The sequence below is a fragment of the Pseudophryne corroboree genome, chromosome 12, assembly GCF_028390025.1.
Source record: "Pseudophryne corroboree isolate aPseCor3 chromosome 12, aPseCor3.hap2, whole genome shotgun sequence".
Taxonomy (NCBI): domain Eukaryota; kingdom Metazoa; phylum Chordata; class Amphibia; order Anura; family Myobatrachidae; genus Pseudophryne; species Pseudophryne corroboree.
This window is the reverse complement of record NC_086455.1, coordinates 138,688,336-138,708,295: the sequence shown is the minus strand read 5'-3', so window position 1 is coordinate 138,708,295 and position 19,960 is coordinate 138,688,336. Positions and strand designations below refer to the sequence as shown.

Genomic DNA, 19,960 nt, shown 5'->3' with positions numbered 1-19,960 from the left:
GTGAAGGCCCCTGGGCACAGCAATGCACTGGGCCCCCTACCCAGAGCCGGCCTTAGGCATAGGCAAACTAGGCAAATGCCTAGGGCATTTGGTATGCTTAGGGGCACCAGCAGCTTCTGCTGATTAAAATGATATGCAGCATGCCTATATTCTGTGTGTGACTGCGGCTGTATCTGTATATGAAATGCTGCATTGCAGTGTATTCCTGGAAATCACTGTAATGTAGCATTTCGTATGCAGAAACAGCCGCAGTCACACACAGTATATAGGCATGCCGCATATCATTTTAATCAGCAGAAGCTGCTTGTGCATCTTTACCACATAGTAATGCAAATAAGATGCATTTTCATAAACAAAAGGCGCCCGACGTTAGCAGAGCTGCCAGCTGACTCATGCCAGGCATCTCTTGCAGAACTAGCGGCGGTGCTAGGGGGCACCAGCAAAAATCTTGCCTAGGGCATCATATTGGTTTGGGCCGGCTCTGCCCCTACCCATCCTCCAGCGGTAGGGGTGGGGGGTGCTATCAGCGGCAGCTTTGATGTCTTGTGGGTGTTAGGGGGTGTTCCATCTTCTGCTCAGTATGTAGGACCTGGAGCAGTAATTTCTGCTAATTACTCCTTTACTGCACAGATGGGGCAAACTGTAGAAGGGGGCATTGGCCTGAATGGTGTTTAATACGTAGGGGAGAGGTGGATAGTGGAGTGGGCTTAATATTTATAATTTTCCGGTGGGAGGGCAGCTTACTTGACTGCAGATATCTCAAGATCCTGAAAATATATTTCTTAGCTTTTGTTTTATTCATTTATTCATATGTTTGTAAATCCAGTCATAAGGACACAGATACATGTGAGTTCACTACTGTGCTGTTTATTCCATCACCAACTCCATGCACACTGCACACTGGACCACCCACTTCCCAGCATCCCCCTGGTCCCAGGTACCATCACTGAATATTCAGGCTTACACATAATTTTAAGGGAGTGTCTACAAATATTAAGCATTCTAATACACTAACATGTTTAAAGATAAGCCCGGTACGCTTCAATGCAACAATTAACAACGTCATATTAAGAACATCATCTAACACGTTTCAATGAGTCTCTCAGGTCTGCGTATTTCCCTTTTGGGTCTTTCATGCACAGTCTGTGTTTCATCTGTCTCAGTTTCTTTCCTAATCTGTTCTTGTCTTGCAAGAGACACTGGTAGAGAAGCTACGATCAAATTAACATAGGCTTCTATCTCTTCATCCATCAGACTTTTGGAACCTTCACTTTTGTCCACAGCACGAGAAAGTGTATCAGCAATGTACATGTATTTGTCGGGACAGTACAGCAAGTGTACATCATACACTGCTCAAAAAAATAAAGGGAACACTAAAATAACACATCCTAGTTCTGAATGAATGAAATATTCTTATTAAATACTTTGTTCTTTACATAGTTGAATGTGCTGACAACAAAATCACACAAAAATTATCAATGGAAATCAAATTTATTAACCCATGGAGGTCTGGATTTGGAGTCACACTCAAAATTAAAGTGGAAAAAACACACTACAGGCTGATCCAACTTTGATGTAATGTCCTTTAAACAAGTCAAAATGAGGCTCAGTAGTGTGTGTGGCCTCCACATGCCTCCTATGACCTCCCTACAACCCACACAAGTGGTTCAGGTAGTGCAGCTTATCCAGGATGGCACATCAATGCGAGCTGTGGCAAGAAGGTTTGCTGTGTCTGTCAGCGTAGTGTTCAGAGCATGGAGGCGCTACCAGGAGACAGGCCAGTACATCAGGAGACGTAAAGGAGGCCATAGGAGGGCAACAACCCAGCAGCAGGACCGCTACCTCCGCCTTTGTGCAAGGAGGAACAGGAGGAGCACTGCCAGAGCCCTGCAAAATGACCTCCAGCAAGCCACAAATGTGCATGTGTCTACTCAAACGATCAGAAACAGACTACATGAGGGTGGTATGAGGGCCCGACGTCCACAGGTGGGGGTTGTGCTTACAGCCCAACACCGTGCAGGACGTTTGGCATTTGCCAGAGAACACCAAGATTGGCATATTCGCCACTGGCGCCCTGTGCTCTTCACAGATGAAAGCAGGTTCTTACTGAGCACATGTGACAGACGTGACAGAGTCTGGAGACGCCAAGGAGAACGTTCTGCTGCCTGCAACATCCTCCAGCATGACCGGTTTGGCAGTGGATCAGTAATGGTGTGGGGTAGCATTTATTTGGGGGTCTGCACAGCCCTCCATGTGTTCGCCAGAGGTAGCCTGACTGCCATTAGGTACCGAGATGAGATCCTCAGACCCCTTGTGAGACCATATGCTGGTGCGGTTGGCCCTGGGTTCCTCCTAATACAAGACATTGCTAGACCTCATGTGGCTGGAGTGTGTCAGCAGTTCCTGCAAGACGAAGGCATTGATGCTATGGACTGGCCCGCCCGTTCCCCAGACCTGAATCCAATTGAGCACATCTGGGACATCATGTCTCGCTCCATCCACCAACACCACAGACTGTCCAGGAGTTAGCGGATGGTTTAGTCCAGGTCTGGGAGGAGATCCCTCAGGAGACCATCCGCCACCTCATCAGGAGCATGTCCAGGCATTGTAAGGAGGTCATATAGGCACGTGGAGGCCACACACACTACTGAGCCTCATTTTGACTTGTTTTAAGGACATTACATCAAAGTTGGATCAGCCTGTAGTGAGTGTTTCCACTTTAATTTTGAGTGTGACTCCAAATCCAGACCTCCATGGGTTAATAAATTTGATTTCCATTGATAATTTTTGTGTGATTTTGTTGTCAGCACATTTAACTATGTAAAAAACAAAGTATTTAACAAGAATATTTCATTCATTCAGATCTAGGATGTGTTATTTTAGTGTTCCCTTTATTTTTTTGAGCAGTTTATTTCTGTAGACTGATAAGCATTCGTTGAATTCTCATGGGACAGTCATGTAATGATTTAGTCATGATAGCTACCAATGGCTTGTGGTCAGTTTCCACTGTAAATGTTTGACCATACACAAACTGATGAAATCGCTCACATGCATATGTGATCGCTAGAAGTTCTTTTTCTATCTGAGCATACCTTGTTTCAGCACTTGTCAGTGCTCTTGATGCATAGATCACTGGTTGCCATATATCCTCATGTTCTTGTAACAGCACTGAGCCTAGGCCAAATTGCGAAACATCTGCTGAAATTCTTATTCTTTTCGCAGGATCAAAGAATTTTAGCATCTTGTTGCTCTGTAATGATCTGTTTCAAGTTTTGCCAACTTTCTTCTTGTTCATGTGACCACATCCACTCGTTATCTTTGTCCAACAACCATCTAAGAGAGGCTGTTCGTTCAGAGAGTTGAGAAATAAACTTTCCTAAGGAAGTAATCATTCCTAGGAATCTTCTGACGTTGCCTTTGTTGTTAGGACGTTCCATGTTCACTATGGCTGATATTTTCCTTGGGTCTGGTTTTACACCTTGGTCCGAGACCACGTTGCCCATAAAGGTAAGTGTATTTACGCCAAATTCACATTTGTCCTTGTTTAGCTTTAGATTCACTTTCCTGACAAGTTCCATTACTTGTCTCGATCTAGAATCATCTTCTTCCTTTGTAGATCCCCAGACAATAATGTCATCTATCATTGTTTCAACATCTGGAATATATTCAAAAATCCTGTGTATCGTTTTGTAATATACTTCTGGAGCAGACAATATTCCAAATGGTAGTCGAAGAAATCTGTATCGACCTTCTGGTGTATTAAATGTACAAAGCTTTGAGCTGGCCTCATCTAGCTTCATTTGCCAGAATCCTGAAGATACGTCCAATTTACTGAATCATTTTGCTCCCGCAAATTGCAACATGATTTCATCTCTGGTTGGTAGTTTGAAATGTTCTCGTTTAATAGTTTTGTTTAAATCTCTGGGGTCTAGACATATTCTGAGTTGTCCATTTTTCTTATCATCATTTACTAAGGAGCTTACCCATTCAGTAGGCTCATCAACTTTCTGTATCACACCAAGGCTTTCATGCGATTTAACTCTTGTTTCAGTTGTTCTCTCAGCGCAAACGGCACTTTTCTACAGGGGTGTATGACTGAAGAAACTTGCGTGTCTATATTTATTTTATGCTCTCCAGGCAAACAACCTAGACCTTCAAACAAGTCTCTGTATTCTGTAAACATCGATTTGCAGTCATCTTCTACTTGTGATGTCACCATAAAAACTTTCTTTAGCAAGCCTAGTTTCTCACAGGAACTGAATCCTAGAATCGGTTGCACATTTTTATCCACAATCATTAGAGATGTTTTAAACTGTTGTCCCTTATATTTCAGTGTCACTAAGCATGTACCTTTCACGGGAATTTCCTCCCCAGTGTACCCTGTAACTTTCACTTTGGCTGGATGAATTTTAGGTTTTACTCTAAAAGTCTTATAGTCTTGAAACAATATTAAATTCACCTGTGCACCAGTATCAATCTTAAAGTAAATGACAATCTCGTTCACAGTTAAAGGGACAATCCATTCTTTCTTATCTGTACTGCAAAGTTCAATGCAATCCACAAAGAATTCCTCTGTTTGTTTAACAGCATGCACATTGGTTGGTTCTTTTTTCATTTTACAGCATTTGGCAAAGTGATTAAGTCTACCACATTTCATGCAGGTTTTACCATAAGCCAGGCACATTTTAGGATTGTGAGCATTTCCACATCTACTACACATTTCCTTATTAGACTGTGGCTTAGACTGCTTCATTCTTGAGAATGGAGGTTTGCTTGGCTCTGTTTTCTGCACTACATAGACAGCACCATCAGCGTCCTTGTGTAACTTTTTGCCTTGAAATCTAGTTATTTCTGCAGATCTACACATAGTCACTGCCTTGTCTAGTGTTAGGTCTTGCTCTCTCAGCAGTCTCTCTCTGAGTCCATTATCAGGTATTCCACAGACAATACGATCTCTAATCAGTGAATCCTTTAAATCACCAAACTCACAGGTTTTACTGAGTGATTGCAGCTCTGTAACATACTGATCAAACAGACTTCTGATCACATGTGAAAAAATTATATCTTTCATATGTCACATTTTTCCTTGGCACAACGTAATCTTCAAACTTTTGCATTATAGAAGATAGCACCATATTCTTCCCCTCAGCAAACTGAAAACTATTATAAATGTCCAGCACATCCTCTCCTATCACATGGAGGAAAATGGATGCCTTCGTTTTGTCAGCCTCTGTATCAGCTCCACATGCAGCAAGATATATATTAAACCTTTGCTTAAATCTTTTCCAGTTTTCAGACAAGTTACCAGACATCAGCATGCCAGTTGGAGGAGCCAGTTTATCCATGGTTACTCACTGTTTGAAGAGAGGAGCATACGGCAGGCTTTGCAGACACTGAGTATCACAGCCTTACAGACTTCTGTAAGATTCTTTCACACTCTGAGAGCACTAATAGTCCAAGTTAAACTTCTTCTGACACCATGTTTTGTTCATATTTTTGTAAATCCAGTCATAAGGACACAGAAACATGTGAGTTCACTGCTGTGCTGTTTATTCCATCACCAACTCCAGGCACACTGCACACTGGACCACCCACTTCCCAGCATCCCCCTGGTCCCAGGGACCATCACTGAAAATTCAGGCTTCCACATATTACTAAGGGAGTGTTTACAAATATTAAGCATTCTAATACACTAACATCACAGCTTTGAATGGTATAAAAATACTAGGGAGTCCCACCTTTCAGGAGGTTCTGGGGACTTGGGAATCAGAGTTCAGGAGCCAGAGCAAATCACCAATGAAAATCTAAAACTGCATATTAGGCGTGTGGAGCTGGAGCAGGGACCAGCTGCTTGAAGGCTGATATCTCTGATTCTGGGCATAGCTTTTGGACTATACCCTCTGAAAAACTCTAAGTCAGACAGAGCCCCAGAGATCTGGCTGGGAAGAGCAATTAACAGGCTTGGATGGGGACCACTGCTTTCAAGTCGGATATCTCTGGTTCCCCTGGGCCCATTTTCAAAGATCTGGTACCCCTGGAAAGAGGAGACCCTCAGCTATCAGCCTAGGGCTCTTATACTCCTGGGACCCTTGGGCAAGAGCCCATTGAGCCCATATGAAAAGACGGCCCTGGTTAGCAAACAAAAAAAGCAAACTAATGGGAAAAATCATGCTGCACTGCAAGTGCAAACTGAAACTAAATTGCAGTGTAAAAATAAAGTAGCCAGTATTTACCCTGCACAGAAACAATATAACCCACCCAAATCTAAATCTCTCTGCACATGTTACATCTGCCCCACCTGCAGTGCAGCATGGTTTTGCCCATTAGTGTGCTTTTTTGGTTTGCTGACAAACCTGAATAACCCCCTAAGTACTGTAATTGGTTTTGGGGCCGATTTATGAGCAAATATTTGTGGGATCCTTCTCCCCCCTTCCTGAAAACACCTTTGCTCTCAAATCTCTCAAATGCTAATCAATGATACAAGACATGTGTACCAATAACATTACCTGTTCTGTCAAGCAAATATACAATTGTAAATAGGACTAATTATATTTACGGTCATTCTGTTCTTCCACTTCATCTTCTTCATCCTCCTCGTTTGTTAGATGTATAATGAGTGCAGGTTGGAGAGGTCCCCAAAAATTGTACTCTGTCTCTTCTGTCTCCCCTGTTTCTTCTATTTCCTCTGTCTCTTCTGTCATCTCGCTCGATACATCTATCATTACAGAATTGGCATTGTATATTTACATTTACGTTGTTTTATCGTCATTACAAATATATAACTAATGTAACAACAACCGAAAATATTAATTTCCTTCATAGTATTAGACAAAAATAAAACATTTAAGGAAATCTCTAATTTGTACACATTTCAGTATTTGGCATCCAGTGACAGTGAGAACTGCAGCAGAAGGACACCTGTGCCTGAGTGAGGGGAGGAGCGGGGTCACAAGTGACAAGGGGAAGATGATGGGGGCAGACGTGTTGCATGAAGCTGTGGTGTCCGAAGCAAGTGTATGCTGTATTGCCTGTGTCAAAGTCGAAAATAATATACCTACATCCAACACGTGCAAACACCACACAGAGTGGCCTCCGTGCGTGCGCATACCCGCACGCTGCGTACATTGGCTCGTGAAGCCCTGCGTATTACCGCGTAGTATGAGAAAATACAGTAGCATATGCATTCGTATGGAAAAGCCACAAAGACATATCTGATATTTTATCCACATAGTGCATCATTTACACATAGTCTACACGCACCACACCAGCAAGTTATATTTACTTTAAGAAATAGAACAATGGAGATATTCAACTTTACAGGATGTGAGGGGACAGAATTAGGTTGGGACATAGTGTTTGGCATCCAGATGTACAGTGTTTCAAGGGCTACATTCTGATCACAGTTTGCAGATTATAGCATGCTCCTGCGCATAGATATGCGCAGGAATACAATATTCATATCTTACTGTAGTTACTGTACTCCTGATATTCGACGGGAACCCAGTGGAGGACATCTGCAAGTACACCTGGACCAGGCATCGCCCACCTATTCAAACCAACCTATGACCCCTCATGTACTGTAAATGACCAGCAATTTGACCTATGAAAGAAGAGCTTGCAGTTTCCTTTGTAGTATGTTTTGGACTATTGTATAAAACCAAGCCTCCTGGCCGGTCCCAGTCTAATTCTCTGAAGGTCATCTTGCTAAGACTGACTGAGGACCGGATCCGGGAGGCGCAGGTGAACAAACGTATGTACTATTGGTTGTAGCTCTTCTCTGTGATATTAGAAGAGAAAAATAATACAGCTGCGCCCGGGATTAACAGAGCATATAGTAAACCATAATTAATCCATTAATTGCACATGCGGATACAGGTCACCGAGTGTCAAATCAATCAAACCCAATCAATAATGCACATAAATGTTTTAATATAACAAAATAAAATTATATTTAAAATATACTGTGCACAGTATCAAATTAATATTGCTTTAAAAAAGCCAAGGAGAAAACATATAAGACATAAATCATAAAAATGTATCCAGTTATGGACACAACACTGTAGCATAAATGATATCTCAGACTTGTCTCAAATGGGAAATATGGTCATTGAGAAACACTGTTTGCGCAATTGATTTTTTATACAATGACTATAAAATCAATTTAAAGTCCACAATATTGTATGGTGCTATATAAAATTCGCACAGATATCTCAATTCATCAAGTCCATACGGTATATAACTGGTCTTATGATAAGTACTGTTCGTGCAAAAAAAAACCTGTGATATAAATTGCTTGTTCACTAAAACAGGTACGTGTGGCGTCCCACCGTGATGTTACCTGATATGTAGTAAAGGTAGGAGCTGATGTTCGGATTAAGCACACCTCATGTGGCTGCTATAATTGACTGGTAATGTTGAGACCGCTGGTCCTTGATTAAATAGCGGAGGGAAAGGTGCTGGTAATGACCGCCAGACTGCGCTGGCCTCAATGATCACCTCGTGATGCTCTCACCGGAAAATCCGTCCCGTAGATAGTGCAGATAGTGCAGATAGTGACCGCCAGACTGCGCTGGCCCGAAGGATCACCTCTTACCGCTCTCACCGGCAGACCCGTCCTGTGGCGAGGAGGAGCCGAGCTGGATTTAAACACCTCACGTCAACCCGCCGGGTCAGATGGAAAAGATGTGACCGATAAGCTGCAGCAGAGATAGATTAGCTGTGTCTCATAGGCACCAGTAAAGGCTTTTTTGTCGGTTCGGACCTCTGGATATCAGACCAGAGGAATAACGTGTAGCAGGTATCCCAGGTGGGAACAATAGGGAGGAGTCCTAACGCGTTTCGTCACACCCACGTGACTTTCTCAAAGGTACACGTGCACGAACAGTACTTATCATAAGACCAGTTATATACCGTATGGACTTGATGAATTGAGATATCTGTGCGAATTTTATATAGCACCATACAATATTGTGGACTTTAAATTGATTTTATAGTCATTGTATAAAAAATCAATTGCGCAAACAGTGTTTCTCAATGACCATATTTCCCATTTGAGACAAGTCTGAGATATCATTTATGCTACAGTGTTGTGTCCATAACTGGATACATTTTTATGATTTATGTCTTATATGTTTTCTCCTTGGCTTTTTTAAAGCAATATTAATTTGATACTGTGCACAGTATATTTTAAATATAATTTTATTTTGTTATATTAAAACATTTATGTGCATTATTGATTGGGTTTGATTGATTTGACACTCGGTGACCTGTATCCGCATGTGCAATTAATGGATTAATTATGGTTTACTATATGCTCTGTTAATCCCGGGCGCAGCTGTATTATTTTTCTCTTCTTATATTCATATACAAACGTACAGAAGTTTGTTTGCAGCAGCGAACGGGAGACACAGAGGTACGATCAATTTGGATGTACACGTGCATATTTGCATGTGTATATATACACATACATATCCAATTTTTCCTTAAAATTAGCGCCTAGGTATTTCGTTTTCTTCTCTGTGATATTGTTGTATTTCTGTGCATATCCCCTTTTACTAAATATTTGTTGCTGCGTTGGACCACAACATAACATATACTACTAGTGTCGCATTCCATTCTTGGTTGGGTATAGAAGTGTATTAAGCCACACGTGTCGCTGTACAGTGCGCATAGCGTGTCGGCGTGTGTACGCTACGTGCATTCACATCGCAGGGGTTATTGTTTGCATTCAGCGGCTGCAGCGGCTCGAACTATAGTAGTATAAGGTATTGGTTTTCCCTGAAAGTTAAACGAACTTAACACCTGATACTGAAGTATGCATGGGAGCGAGGATACGGACAATGGGGGTAATTCAGACCTGATTGCTGATATGCATTTTCGCACAGCGGGCGATCAGGTCTGAACTGCACATGCATATGCACCGCAATGCGCGGGCGCAACGGTCCGCATCGACAGGGAGCGCCGTTCAGCGACGGGATGGTGCGAGAAATCCGATCGCACCGGTGAACGCAAGAAGATTTACAGGAAGAAGGCGTTTGTGGGTGTCAACTGACCGTTTCTAGGGAGTGTCCGGAAAACGCAGGAGGCACCTGGCATTTTGTGGGAGGATTCCTGGCGTCAGCTCCGGCCTCGATCATTGCAGCGGGTGAGTAAGTCCTGGGCTGTGAAGAGACTGCGCAAACTGCTGTTTGTGCAATTCTCCAGTAAATGCGATCCTACACCGTCACACACAAAAAAAACCTCCCCTGTAGGCGGCGACTGCCTGATCGCAGGACAGCAAAGATCGCCCAGTGATCAGGTCTGAATTAGGCCCCATATTAGGGAGCAAGTGCAAGTGATACTAGTGTCAGACGGGCACGAAGGGCTCACTGAGGAAATGCAACTGTAGGGTCCGAGGAACACATTTTGATGATTCCGACTATTTAATCAGACACAACAGCTCCTTCCTCTGTAGACTTTTGGTGACAGCCCGGACAGAAGCATTGGGCTAGAGCAGTGGTTTTCAAGCACTGTGCCGTGGCACACTAGTGTGCCCTGAGCAGTCTCCAGGTGTGCCGCCATAGAAGCAGAGCCAGGCCCGTCAGTGTTCTGCCGCTATTGAGGCCCTGGAATGATCAATACTGGTGGGTTTAGTGGTTGCAGAGCCAGTTCTAATTTTGGGCCTGGGCAGCGTTGGGCTCTTCTGGCTTTCTTAGATGTGGCTCAGGTGTTACCTATGGAGAAGCTGCGACATGACATCCTAGGACACGCAACTGCACCATGTATCACCATTATATTTGAATGTGCCCTGGCAATATTTAAATCTTGTTCAGTGTGCCGCGAGTTCTAAAAGGTTTAAAATCCCTGGGCTAGAGATACAAGATCCTATATATGGAAGTAGGGAACACAGCTCCTGACAGCATTCATACTAGGGATGTGCACTTGAAATTTTTCGGGTTTTGTGTTTTGGTTTTAGGTTCGGTTCCGCGGCCGTGTTTTGGGTTCGACCGCGTTTTGGCAAAACCTCACCGAATTTTTTTTGTCGGATTCGGGTGTGTTTTGGATTCGGGTGTTTTTTTCAAAAAACCCTAAAAAACAGCTTAAATCATAGAATTTGGGGGTCATTTTGATCCCAAAGTATTATTAACCTCAAAAACCATAATTTCCACTCATTTTCAGTCTATTCTGAATACCTCACACCTCACAATATTATTTTTAGTCCTAAAATTTGCACCGAGGTCGCTGGATGACTAAGCTAAGCGACCCTAGTGGCCGACACAAACACCTGGCCCATCTAGGAGTGGCACTGCAGTGTCACGCAAGATGGCCCTTCCAAAAAACACTCCCCAAACAGCACATGACGCAAAGAAGAAAAAAAGAGGCGCAATGAGGTAGCTGTGTGAGTAAGCTAAGCGACCCTAGTGGCCGACACAAACACCTGGCCCATCTAGGAGTGGCACTGCAGTGTCACGCAGGATGGCCCTTCTAAAAAACACTCCCCAAACAGCACATGACGCAAAGAAGAAAAAAAGAGGCGCAATGAGGTAGCTGTGTGAGTAAGCTAAGCGACCCTAGTGGCCGACACAAACACCTGGCCCATCTAGGAGTGGCACTGCAGTGTCACGCAGGATGGCCCTTCCAAAAAACACTCCCCAAACAGCACATGACGCAAAGAAGAAAAAAAGAGGCGCAATGAGGTAGCTGTGTGAGTAAGCTAAGCGACCCTAGTGGCCGACACAAACACCTGGCCCATCTAGGAGTGGCACTGCAGTGTCACGCAGGATGGCCCTTCCAAAAAACACTCCCCAAACAGCACATGACGCAAATAAAAATGAAAGAAAAAAGAGGTGCAAGATGGAATTGTCCTTGGGCCCTCCCACCCACCCTTATGTTGTATAAACAGGACATGCACACTTTAACCAACCCATCATTTCAGTGACAGGGTCTGCCACACGACTGTGACTGAAAAGACGGGTTGGTTTGGACCCCCACCGAAAAAGAAGCAATTAATCTCTCCTTGCACAAACTGGCTCTACAGAGGCAAGATGTCCACCTCATCATCATCCTCCGATATATCACCGTGTACATCCCGCTCTTCACAGATTATCAATTCGTCCCCACTGGAATCCACCATCTCAGCTCCCTGTGTACTTTGTGGAGGCAATTGCTGCTGGTCAATGTCTCCACGGAGGAATTGATTATAATTCATTTTAATGAACATCATCTTCTCCACATTTTCTGGAAGTAACCTCGTACGCAGATTGCTGACAAGGTGAGCGGCGGCACTAAACACTCTTTCGGAGTACACACTTGTGGGAGGGCAACTTAGGTAGAATAAAGCCAGTTTGTGCAAGGGCCTCCAAATTGCCTCTTTTTCCTGCCAGTATAAGTACGGACTGTCTGACGTGCCTACTTGGATGCGGTCACTCATATAATCCCCCACCATTCTTTCAATGGTGAGAGAATCATATGCAGTGCCAGTAGACGACATGTCCGTAATCGTTGTCAGGTCCTTCAGTCCGGACCAGATGTCAGCATCAGCAGTCGCTCCAGACTGCCCTGCATCACCGCCAGCGGGTGGGCTCGGAATTCTGAGCCTTTTCCTCGCACCCCCAGTTGCGGGAGAATGTGAAGGAGGAGATGTTGACAGGTCGCGTTCCGCTTGACTTGACAATTTTGTCACCAGCAGGTCTTTGAACCCCAGCAGACTTGTGTCTGCCGGAAAGAGAGATCCAAGGTAGGTTTTAAATCTAGGATCGAGCACGGTGGCCAAAATGTAGTGCTCTGATTTCAACAGATTGACCACCCGTGAATCCTTGTTAAGCGAATTAAGGGCTCCATCCACAAGTCCCACATGCCTAGCGGAATCGCTCCCTTTTAGCTCCTCTTTCAATGCCTCCAGCTTCTTCTGCAAAAGCCTGATGAGGGGAATGACCTGACTCAGGCTGGCAGTGTCTGAACTGACTTCACTTGTGGCAAGTTCAAAAGGTTGCAGAACCTTGCACAACGTTGAAATCATTCTCCACTGCGCTTGAGACAGGTACATTCCACCTCCTATATCGTGCTCAATTATATAGGCTTGAATGGCCTTTTGCTGCTCCTCCAACCTCTGAAGCATATAGAGGGTTGAATTCCACCTCGTTACCACTTCTTGCTTCAGATGATGGCAGGGCAGGTTCAGGCGTTTTTGGTGGTGCTCCAGTCTTCTGTACGTGGTGCCTGTACGCCGAAAGTGTCCCGCAATTCTTCTGGCCACCGACAGCATCTCTTGCACGCCCCTGTCGTTTTTTAAAAAATTCTGCACCACCAAATTCAAGGTATGTGCAAAACATGGGACGTGCTGGAATTTGCCCATATTTAATGCACACACAATATTGCTGGCGTTGTCCGATGCCACAAATCCACAGGAGAGTCCAATTGGGGTAAGCCATTCCGCGATGATCTTCCTCAGTTGCCGTAAGAGGTTTTCAGCTGTGTGCGCATTCTGGAAACCGGTGATACAAAGCGTAGCCTGCCTAGGAAAGAGATTTGGCGTTTGCGAGATGCTGCTACTGGTGCCGCCGCTGCTGTTCTTGCGGCGGGAGTCCATACATCTACCCAGTGGGCTGTCACAGTCATATAGTCCTGACCCTGCCCTGCTCCACTTGTCCACATGTCCGTGGTTAAGTGGACATTGGGTACAACTGCATTTTTTAGGACACTGGTGAGTCTTTTTCTGACGTCCGTGTACATTCTCGGTATCGCCTGCCTAGAGAAGTGGAACCTAGATGGTATTTGGTAACGGGGGCACACTGCCTCAAGAAATTGTCTAGTTCCCTGTGAACTAACGGCGGATACCGGACGCACGTCTAACACCAACATAGTTGTCAAGGCCTCAGTTATCCGCTTTGCAACAGGATGACTGCTGTGATATTTCATCTTCCTCGCAAAGGACTGTTGGACAGTCAATTGCTTGGTGGAAGTAGTAAAAGTGGGCTTACGACTTCCCCTCTGGGATGACCATCGACTCCCAGCAGCAACAACAGCAGCGCCAGCAGCAGTAGGCGTTACACGCAAGGATGCATCGGAGGAATCCCAGGCAGGAGAGGACTCGTCAGAATTGCCAGTGACATGGCATGCAGGACTATTGGCATTCCTGGGGAAGGAGGAAATTGACACTGAGGGAGTTGGTGGGGTGGTTTGCGTGAGCTTGGTTACAAGAGGAAGGGATTTACTGGTCAGTGGACTGCTTCCGCTGTCGCCCAAAGTTTTTGAACTTGTCACTGACTTATTATGAATGCGCTGCAGGTGACGTATAAGGGAGGATGTTCCGAGGTGGTTAACGTCCTTACCCCTACTTATTACAGCTTGACAAAGGCAACAAACGGCTTGACAAATGTTGTCCGCATTTCTGGTGAAATACTTCCACACCGAAGAGCTGATTTTTTTGGTATTTTCACCAGGCATGTCAACGGCCCTATTCCTCCCACGGACAACAGGTGTCTCCCCGGGTGCCTGACTTAAACAAACCACCTCACCATCAGAATCCTCCTTGTCAATTTTCTCCCCAGCGCCAGCAACACCCATATCCTCCTCATCCTGGTGTACTTCAACACTGACATCTTCAATCTGACTATCAGGAACTGGACTGCGGGTGCTCCTTCCAGCACTTGCAGGGGGCGTGCAAATGGTGGAAGGCGCATGCTCTTCACGTCCAGTGTTGGCAAGGTCAGGCATCGCAACCGACACAATTGGACTCTCCTTGTGGATTTGGGATTTCGAAGAACGCACAGTTCTTTGCGGTGCTTTTGCCAGCTTGAGTCTTTTCAGTTTTCTAGCGAGAGGCTGAGTGCTTCCATCCTCATGTGAAGCTGAACCACTAGCCATGAACATAGGCCAGGGCCTCAGCCGTTCCTTGCCACTCCGTGTGGTAAATGGCATATTGGCAAGTTTACGCTTCTCCTCCGACAATTTTATTTTAGATTTTGGAGTCCTTTTTTTACTGATATTTGGTGTTTTGGATTTTACATGCTCTGTACTATGACATTGGGCATCGGCCTTGGCAGACGACGTTGCTCGCATTTCATCGTCTCGGCCATGACTAGTGGCAGCAGCTTCAGCACGAGGTGGAAGTGGATCTTGATCTTTCCCTAATTTTGGAACCTCAACATTTTTGTTCTCCATATTTTAATAGGCACAACTAAAAGGCACCTCAGGTAAACAATGTAGATGGATGGATACTAGTATACTTATGGATGGACGAGCGACTGCCGACACAGAGGTAGCTACAGCCGTGGACTACCGTACTGTGTCTGCTGCTAATATAGACTGGATGATAATGAGATGAAGTCAATATATATATATATAATATCACTAGTACTGCAGCCGGACAGGTATATATATTTATTATGTAATGACTGATGACGGACCTGCTGGACACTGTCAGCTCAGCAGCACCGCAGACTGCTACAGTAAGCTACTATAGTAGTATGTATAAAGAAGAAAAAAAAAAAACCACGGGTAGGTGGTATACAATTATGGATGGACGAGCGACTGCCGACACAGAGGTAGCTACAGCCGTGGACTACCGTACTGTATCTGCTGCTAATATAGACTGGATGATAATGAGATGAAATCAATATATATTATATCACACTAGTACTGCAGCCGGACAGGTAGATATATTTATTATGTAATGACTGATGACGGACCTGCTGGACACTGTCAGCTCAGCAGCACCGCAGACTGCTACAGTAAGCTACTATAGTAGTATGTATAAAGAAGAAAGAAAAAAAAAACCACGGGTAGGTGGTATACAATTATGGATGGACGAGCGACTGCCGACACAGAGGTAGCTACAGCCGTGGACTACCGTACTGTGTCTGCTGCTAATATAGACTGGATGATAAGGAGATGAAATCAATATATATATATATATATATATATAATATCACTAGTACTGCAGCCGGACAGGTATATATATTTATTATGTAATGACTGATGACGGACCTGCTGGACAATGTCAGCTCAGCAGCACCGCAGACTGCTACAGTAAGCTACTATAGTAGTATGTATAAAGAAGAAAGAAAAAAAAAAACCACGGGTAGGTGGTATACAATTATGGATGGACGAGTGACTGCCGACACAGAGGTAGCTACAGCCGTGGACTACCGTACTGTGTCTGCTGCTAATATAGACTGGATGATAAGGAGATGAAATCAATATATATATATATAATATCACTAGTACTGCAGCCGGACAGGTATATATATTTATTATGTAATGACTGATGACGGACCTGCTGGACACTGTCAGCTCAGCAGCACCGCAGACTGCTACAGTAAGCTACTATAGTAGTATGTATAAAGAAGAAAGAAAAAAAAACCCACGGGTAGGTGGTATACAATTATGGATGGACGAGCGACTGCCGACACAGAGGTAGCTACAGCCGTGGACTACCGTACTGTGTCTGCTGCTAATATAGACTGGATGATAAGGAGATTAAATCAATATATATATATATATATATATATATATAATATCACTAGTACTGCAGCCGGACAGGTATATATATTTATTATGTAATGACTGATGACGGACCTGCTGGACACTGTCAGCTCAGCAGCACCGCAGACTGCTACAGTAAGCTACTATAGTAGTATGTATAAAGAAGAAAGAAAAAAAAAAACACGGGTAGGTGGTATACAATTATGGATGGACGAGCGACTGCCGACACAGAGGTAGCTACAGCCGTGGACTACCGTACTGTGTCTGCTGCTAATATAGACTGGATGATAATGAGATGAAATCAATATATATATATATATAATATCACTAGTACTGCAGCCGGACAGGTATATATATTTATTATGTAATGACTGATGACGGACCTGCTGGACACAGTCAGCTCAGCAGCACCGCAGACTGCTACAGTAAGCTACTATAGTAGTATGTATAAAGATGAAAAAAAAAAAAACCACGGGTAGGTGGTATACAATATTATATATATATTATATACAATTATATATATATATATATATATATTAAACTGGTGGTGACTGGTGGTCAGGTCACTGGTCACACTATCAGCAACTTGCAAGTAGTACTCCTAAGCAGACAATCACAATATATATTATACTGGTGGTCAGTGTGGTCACAATGGCAGTGTGGCACTCTGGCAGCAAAAGTGTGCACTGTACGTTATATGTACTCCTGAGTCCTGCTCTCAGACTCTAACTGCTCCCCACTGTCAGTGTCTCCCCCACAAGTCAGATAATATACAGTCACACTATCTATCACTTCAGCAAGTAACTAGTACTCCTCCTAATGCTCCCCAAAATTACTACTGTGTCTCTCTCTACTGTCTCACTCTCTTCTCTATAAACGGAGAGGACGCCAGCCACGTCCTCTCCCTATGAATCTCAATGCACGTGTGAAAATGGCGGCGACGCGCGGCTCCTTATATAGAATCCGAGTCTCGCGATAGAATCCGAGCCTCGCGAGAATCCGACAGCGGGATGATGACGTTCGGGCGCGCTCGGGTTAACCGAGCAAGGCGGGAAGATCCGAGTCGCTCGGCCCCGTGTAAAAAAACATGAAGTTCGGGCGGGTTCGGATTCCGAGGAACCGAACCCGCTCATCCCTAATTCATACACCACCTGCCCTAGCTGTGGATATGGGAAAGGGCAGAGTCAGGGGTGACCCCCTCTCACTAGGGTCGGGATGTACTAAATGGAAAATGCGGTAAACCCCCATTTACCGCATTTTCCGAATGTACTAAGCCCCAGCCGCCTGGTCAGCGCCGTGGAGGGGATCGGCAGCTTTTGTTGGCATTACCCCTTAGAGGCCTATGGGCTTTTCTTCGCAGCGCTGGTGTGAGGAATCCGATCGGATCCCTACCAGCATTCCCCGCGGCTGCCCCCGTCACTCTGACTCTCAAGGCCAATACCTGGAAGTCAGGGACCCGCAGGAGATTGCAAAGGACAGCTCTTATTGGAATGTAAGTACATATGCGTTTATCATGGTGACGATGGGCGGCGATGGGTGGTGAAGTCATTTAGTACATCCCGCCCTTGGTGATAAATTGCTTTTCGAAGATCTCTGTTAACAGGGTTTATACGCTTCCTTCTTAAGCAGTGGGTATCTGTCTGCAACCCACCATCAATGGTGCATAGTTACAAAGGGTCACACACATGCACCCACACACAGCAGTCACCTATTGTTCCTCACACACACACAGCAGTCACCTATTGTTCCTCACACACACACAGCAGTCACCTATTGTTCCTCACACACACACACAGCAGTCACCTATTGTTCCTCACACACACACAGCAGTCACCTATTGTTACACACACACACACACACACACACACACACACACACACACACACACACACACACACACACACACACACACCAGTCACCCATTGTTCCTCACACACACACAGCAGTCACCTATTGTTACACACACACACACACACACACACACACACACACACACACACACACACACACCAGTCACCTATTGTTCCTCACAACCACACAGCAGTCACCTATTGTTCCTCACATACACACAGCAGTCACCTATTGTTCCTCACACACACACACACACACACACACACACACACACACACACACACACACACACACCAGTCACCTATTGTTCCACACACGCACGCACGCACGCACACACACACACACACACACAGCAGTCACCTATTGTTCCTCACAACCACACAGCAGTCACACACACACACACACACACACACACACACACACACACACACACACACACCAGTCACCTATTGTTCCTCACAACCACACAGCAGTCACCTATTGTTCCTCACATACACACAGCAGTCACCTATTGTTCCTCACACACACACAGCAGTCACCTATTGTTACACACACACACACACACACACACACACACACACACACACCAGTCAGCCATTGCCACACATACACACACACACACACACACACACAGCAGTCACACATGGTCTCTCTCACACACACACACACACACACACACACACACAGCAGTTACCCATTGTCACACACGTGCAGCAGTCACCCATTGTCACACACACACACACACACACACACACACACACACACACACGGAAGAAAGATGTCAGAGTTGGTGAGAGGTATGGGGACGGGTGGTAAGGGATGAAAGGAGGCTGGTTGCTGATGGTCTGGTGTGATGTGATGTCCTGACGTATGGAGTCAATTTTGGATGTGAAGTAAGTGGCAAAGTCAAGAGCAGAGAGTGAGGAAGGGAGACGAGGTGGAGGTGGGCAGAGGAGTGAGTTGAGAGTGGCAAAGAGGCGCCGGGGGTTGGAAGACTAGGAGGAAATTAAGTTCTTGAAGTATGACTGTTTAGCAAAAGAAAGGGCAGCACTGAAGGATGAGAGCATAAGTTTCAAATGGAGGAAGTCTGCCTTAAAGCGTGATTTCCTCCAGTGTCGCTCAGCAGTACGTGAGCATTTTTGCAGATATCTGGTGCATTTGGTGTGCCAGGGTTGAGGTGTTAATTTGCGAGGGTGAATAGTGGTTGGTGGAGCAACAGAGTCAAGCGCAGAATTAGGGGATGCATTGTCTATGGAAGTGGCTTGTTCAGGGCATGAGAGAGAGAGAGAGAGAGAGAGAGAGAGAGAGAATAGGAGAGAGAAGTGAGTCAAACAGGGAGGAAAGGAATGTGGTGTCAATAGCTTCAATGTAATGCTTAGTGATGGTAGCCTTAGGAGGTAGAGATGGGGAAGCAGAGAGAGATAGGTTAAAGGAGAGTAGGTGGTGGTCAGAGAGGGGAAATGGGGAGTTGGAAAAATCTGAAATATCACAACAGTGAGTGAAGACCAGATCCAGTGATCTCCCATTCACATGGGAGGGTGAGGAGGTCCACTGGGAGAGATCAAGTGAAGAGGTGAGGTTAAGGAGTTTAGAGGCAGGGGATTGTGTGGGGATATCGATAGGGATGTTGAAATCGCCTAGAATA

General features: G+C 44.9%; 1 protein-coding gene across 13 annotated transcripts in view; it reads right to left on the bottom strand.

Annotated features, from left to right (window-relative positions):
* The window catches only part of LOC134981001 (zinc finger CCCH domain-containing protein 11A-like), a 144,063-nt gene that overhangs the window by 37,352 nt on the left and 86,751 nt on the right, over positions 1–19,960 (bottom strand). For all 13 annotated transcript variants that reach the window (XM_063948069.1, XM_063948074.1, XM_063948073.1 and 10 more), the window contains one exon: positions 6,557–6,715. In XM_063948069.1, the coding sequence (XP_063804139.1) occupies positions 6,557–6,715 (159 nt within the window). The remainder of the gene's footprint in view (positions 1–6,556; positions 6,716–19,960) is intronic.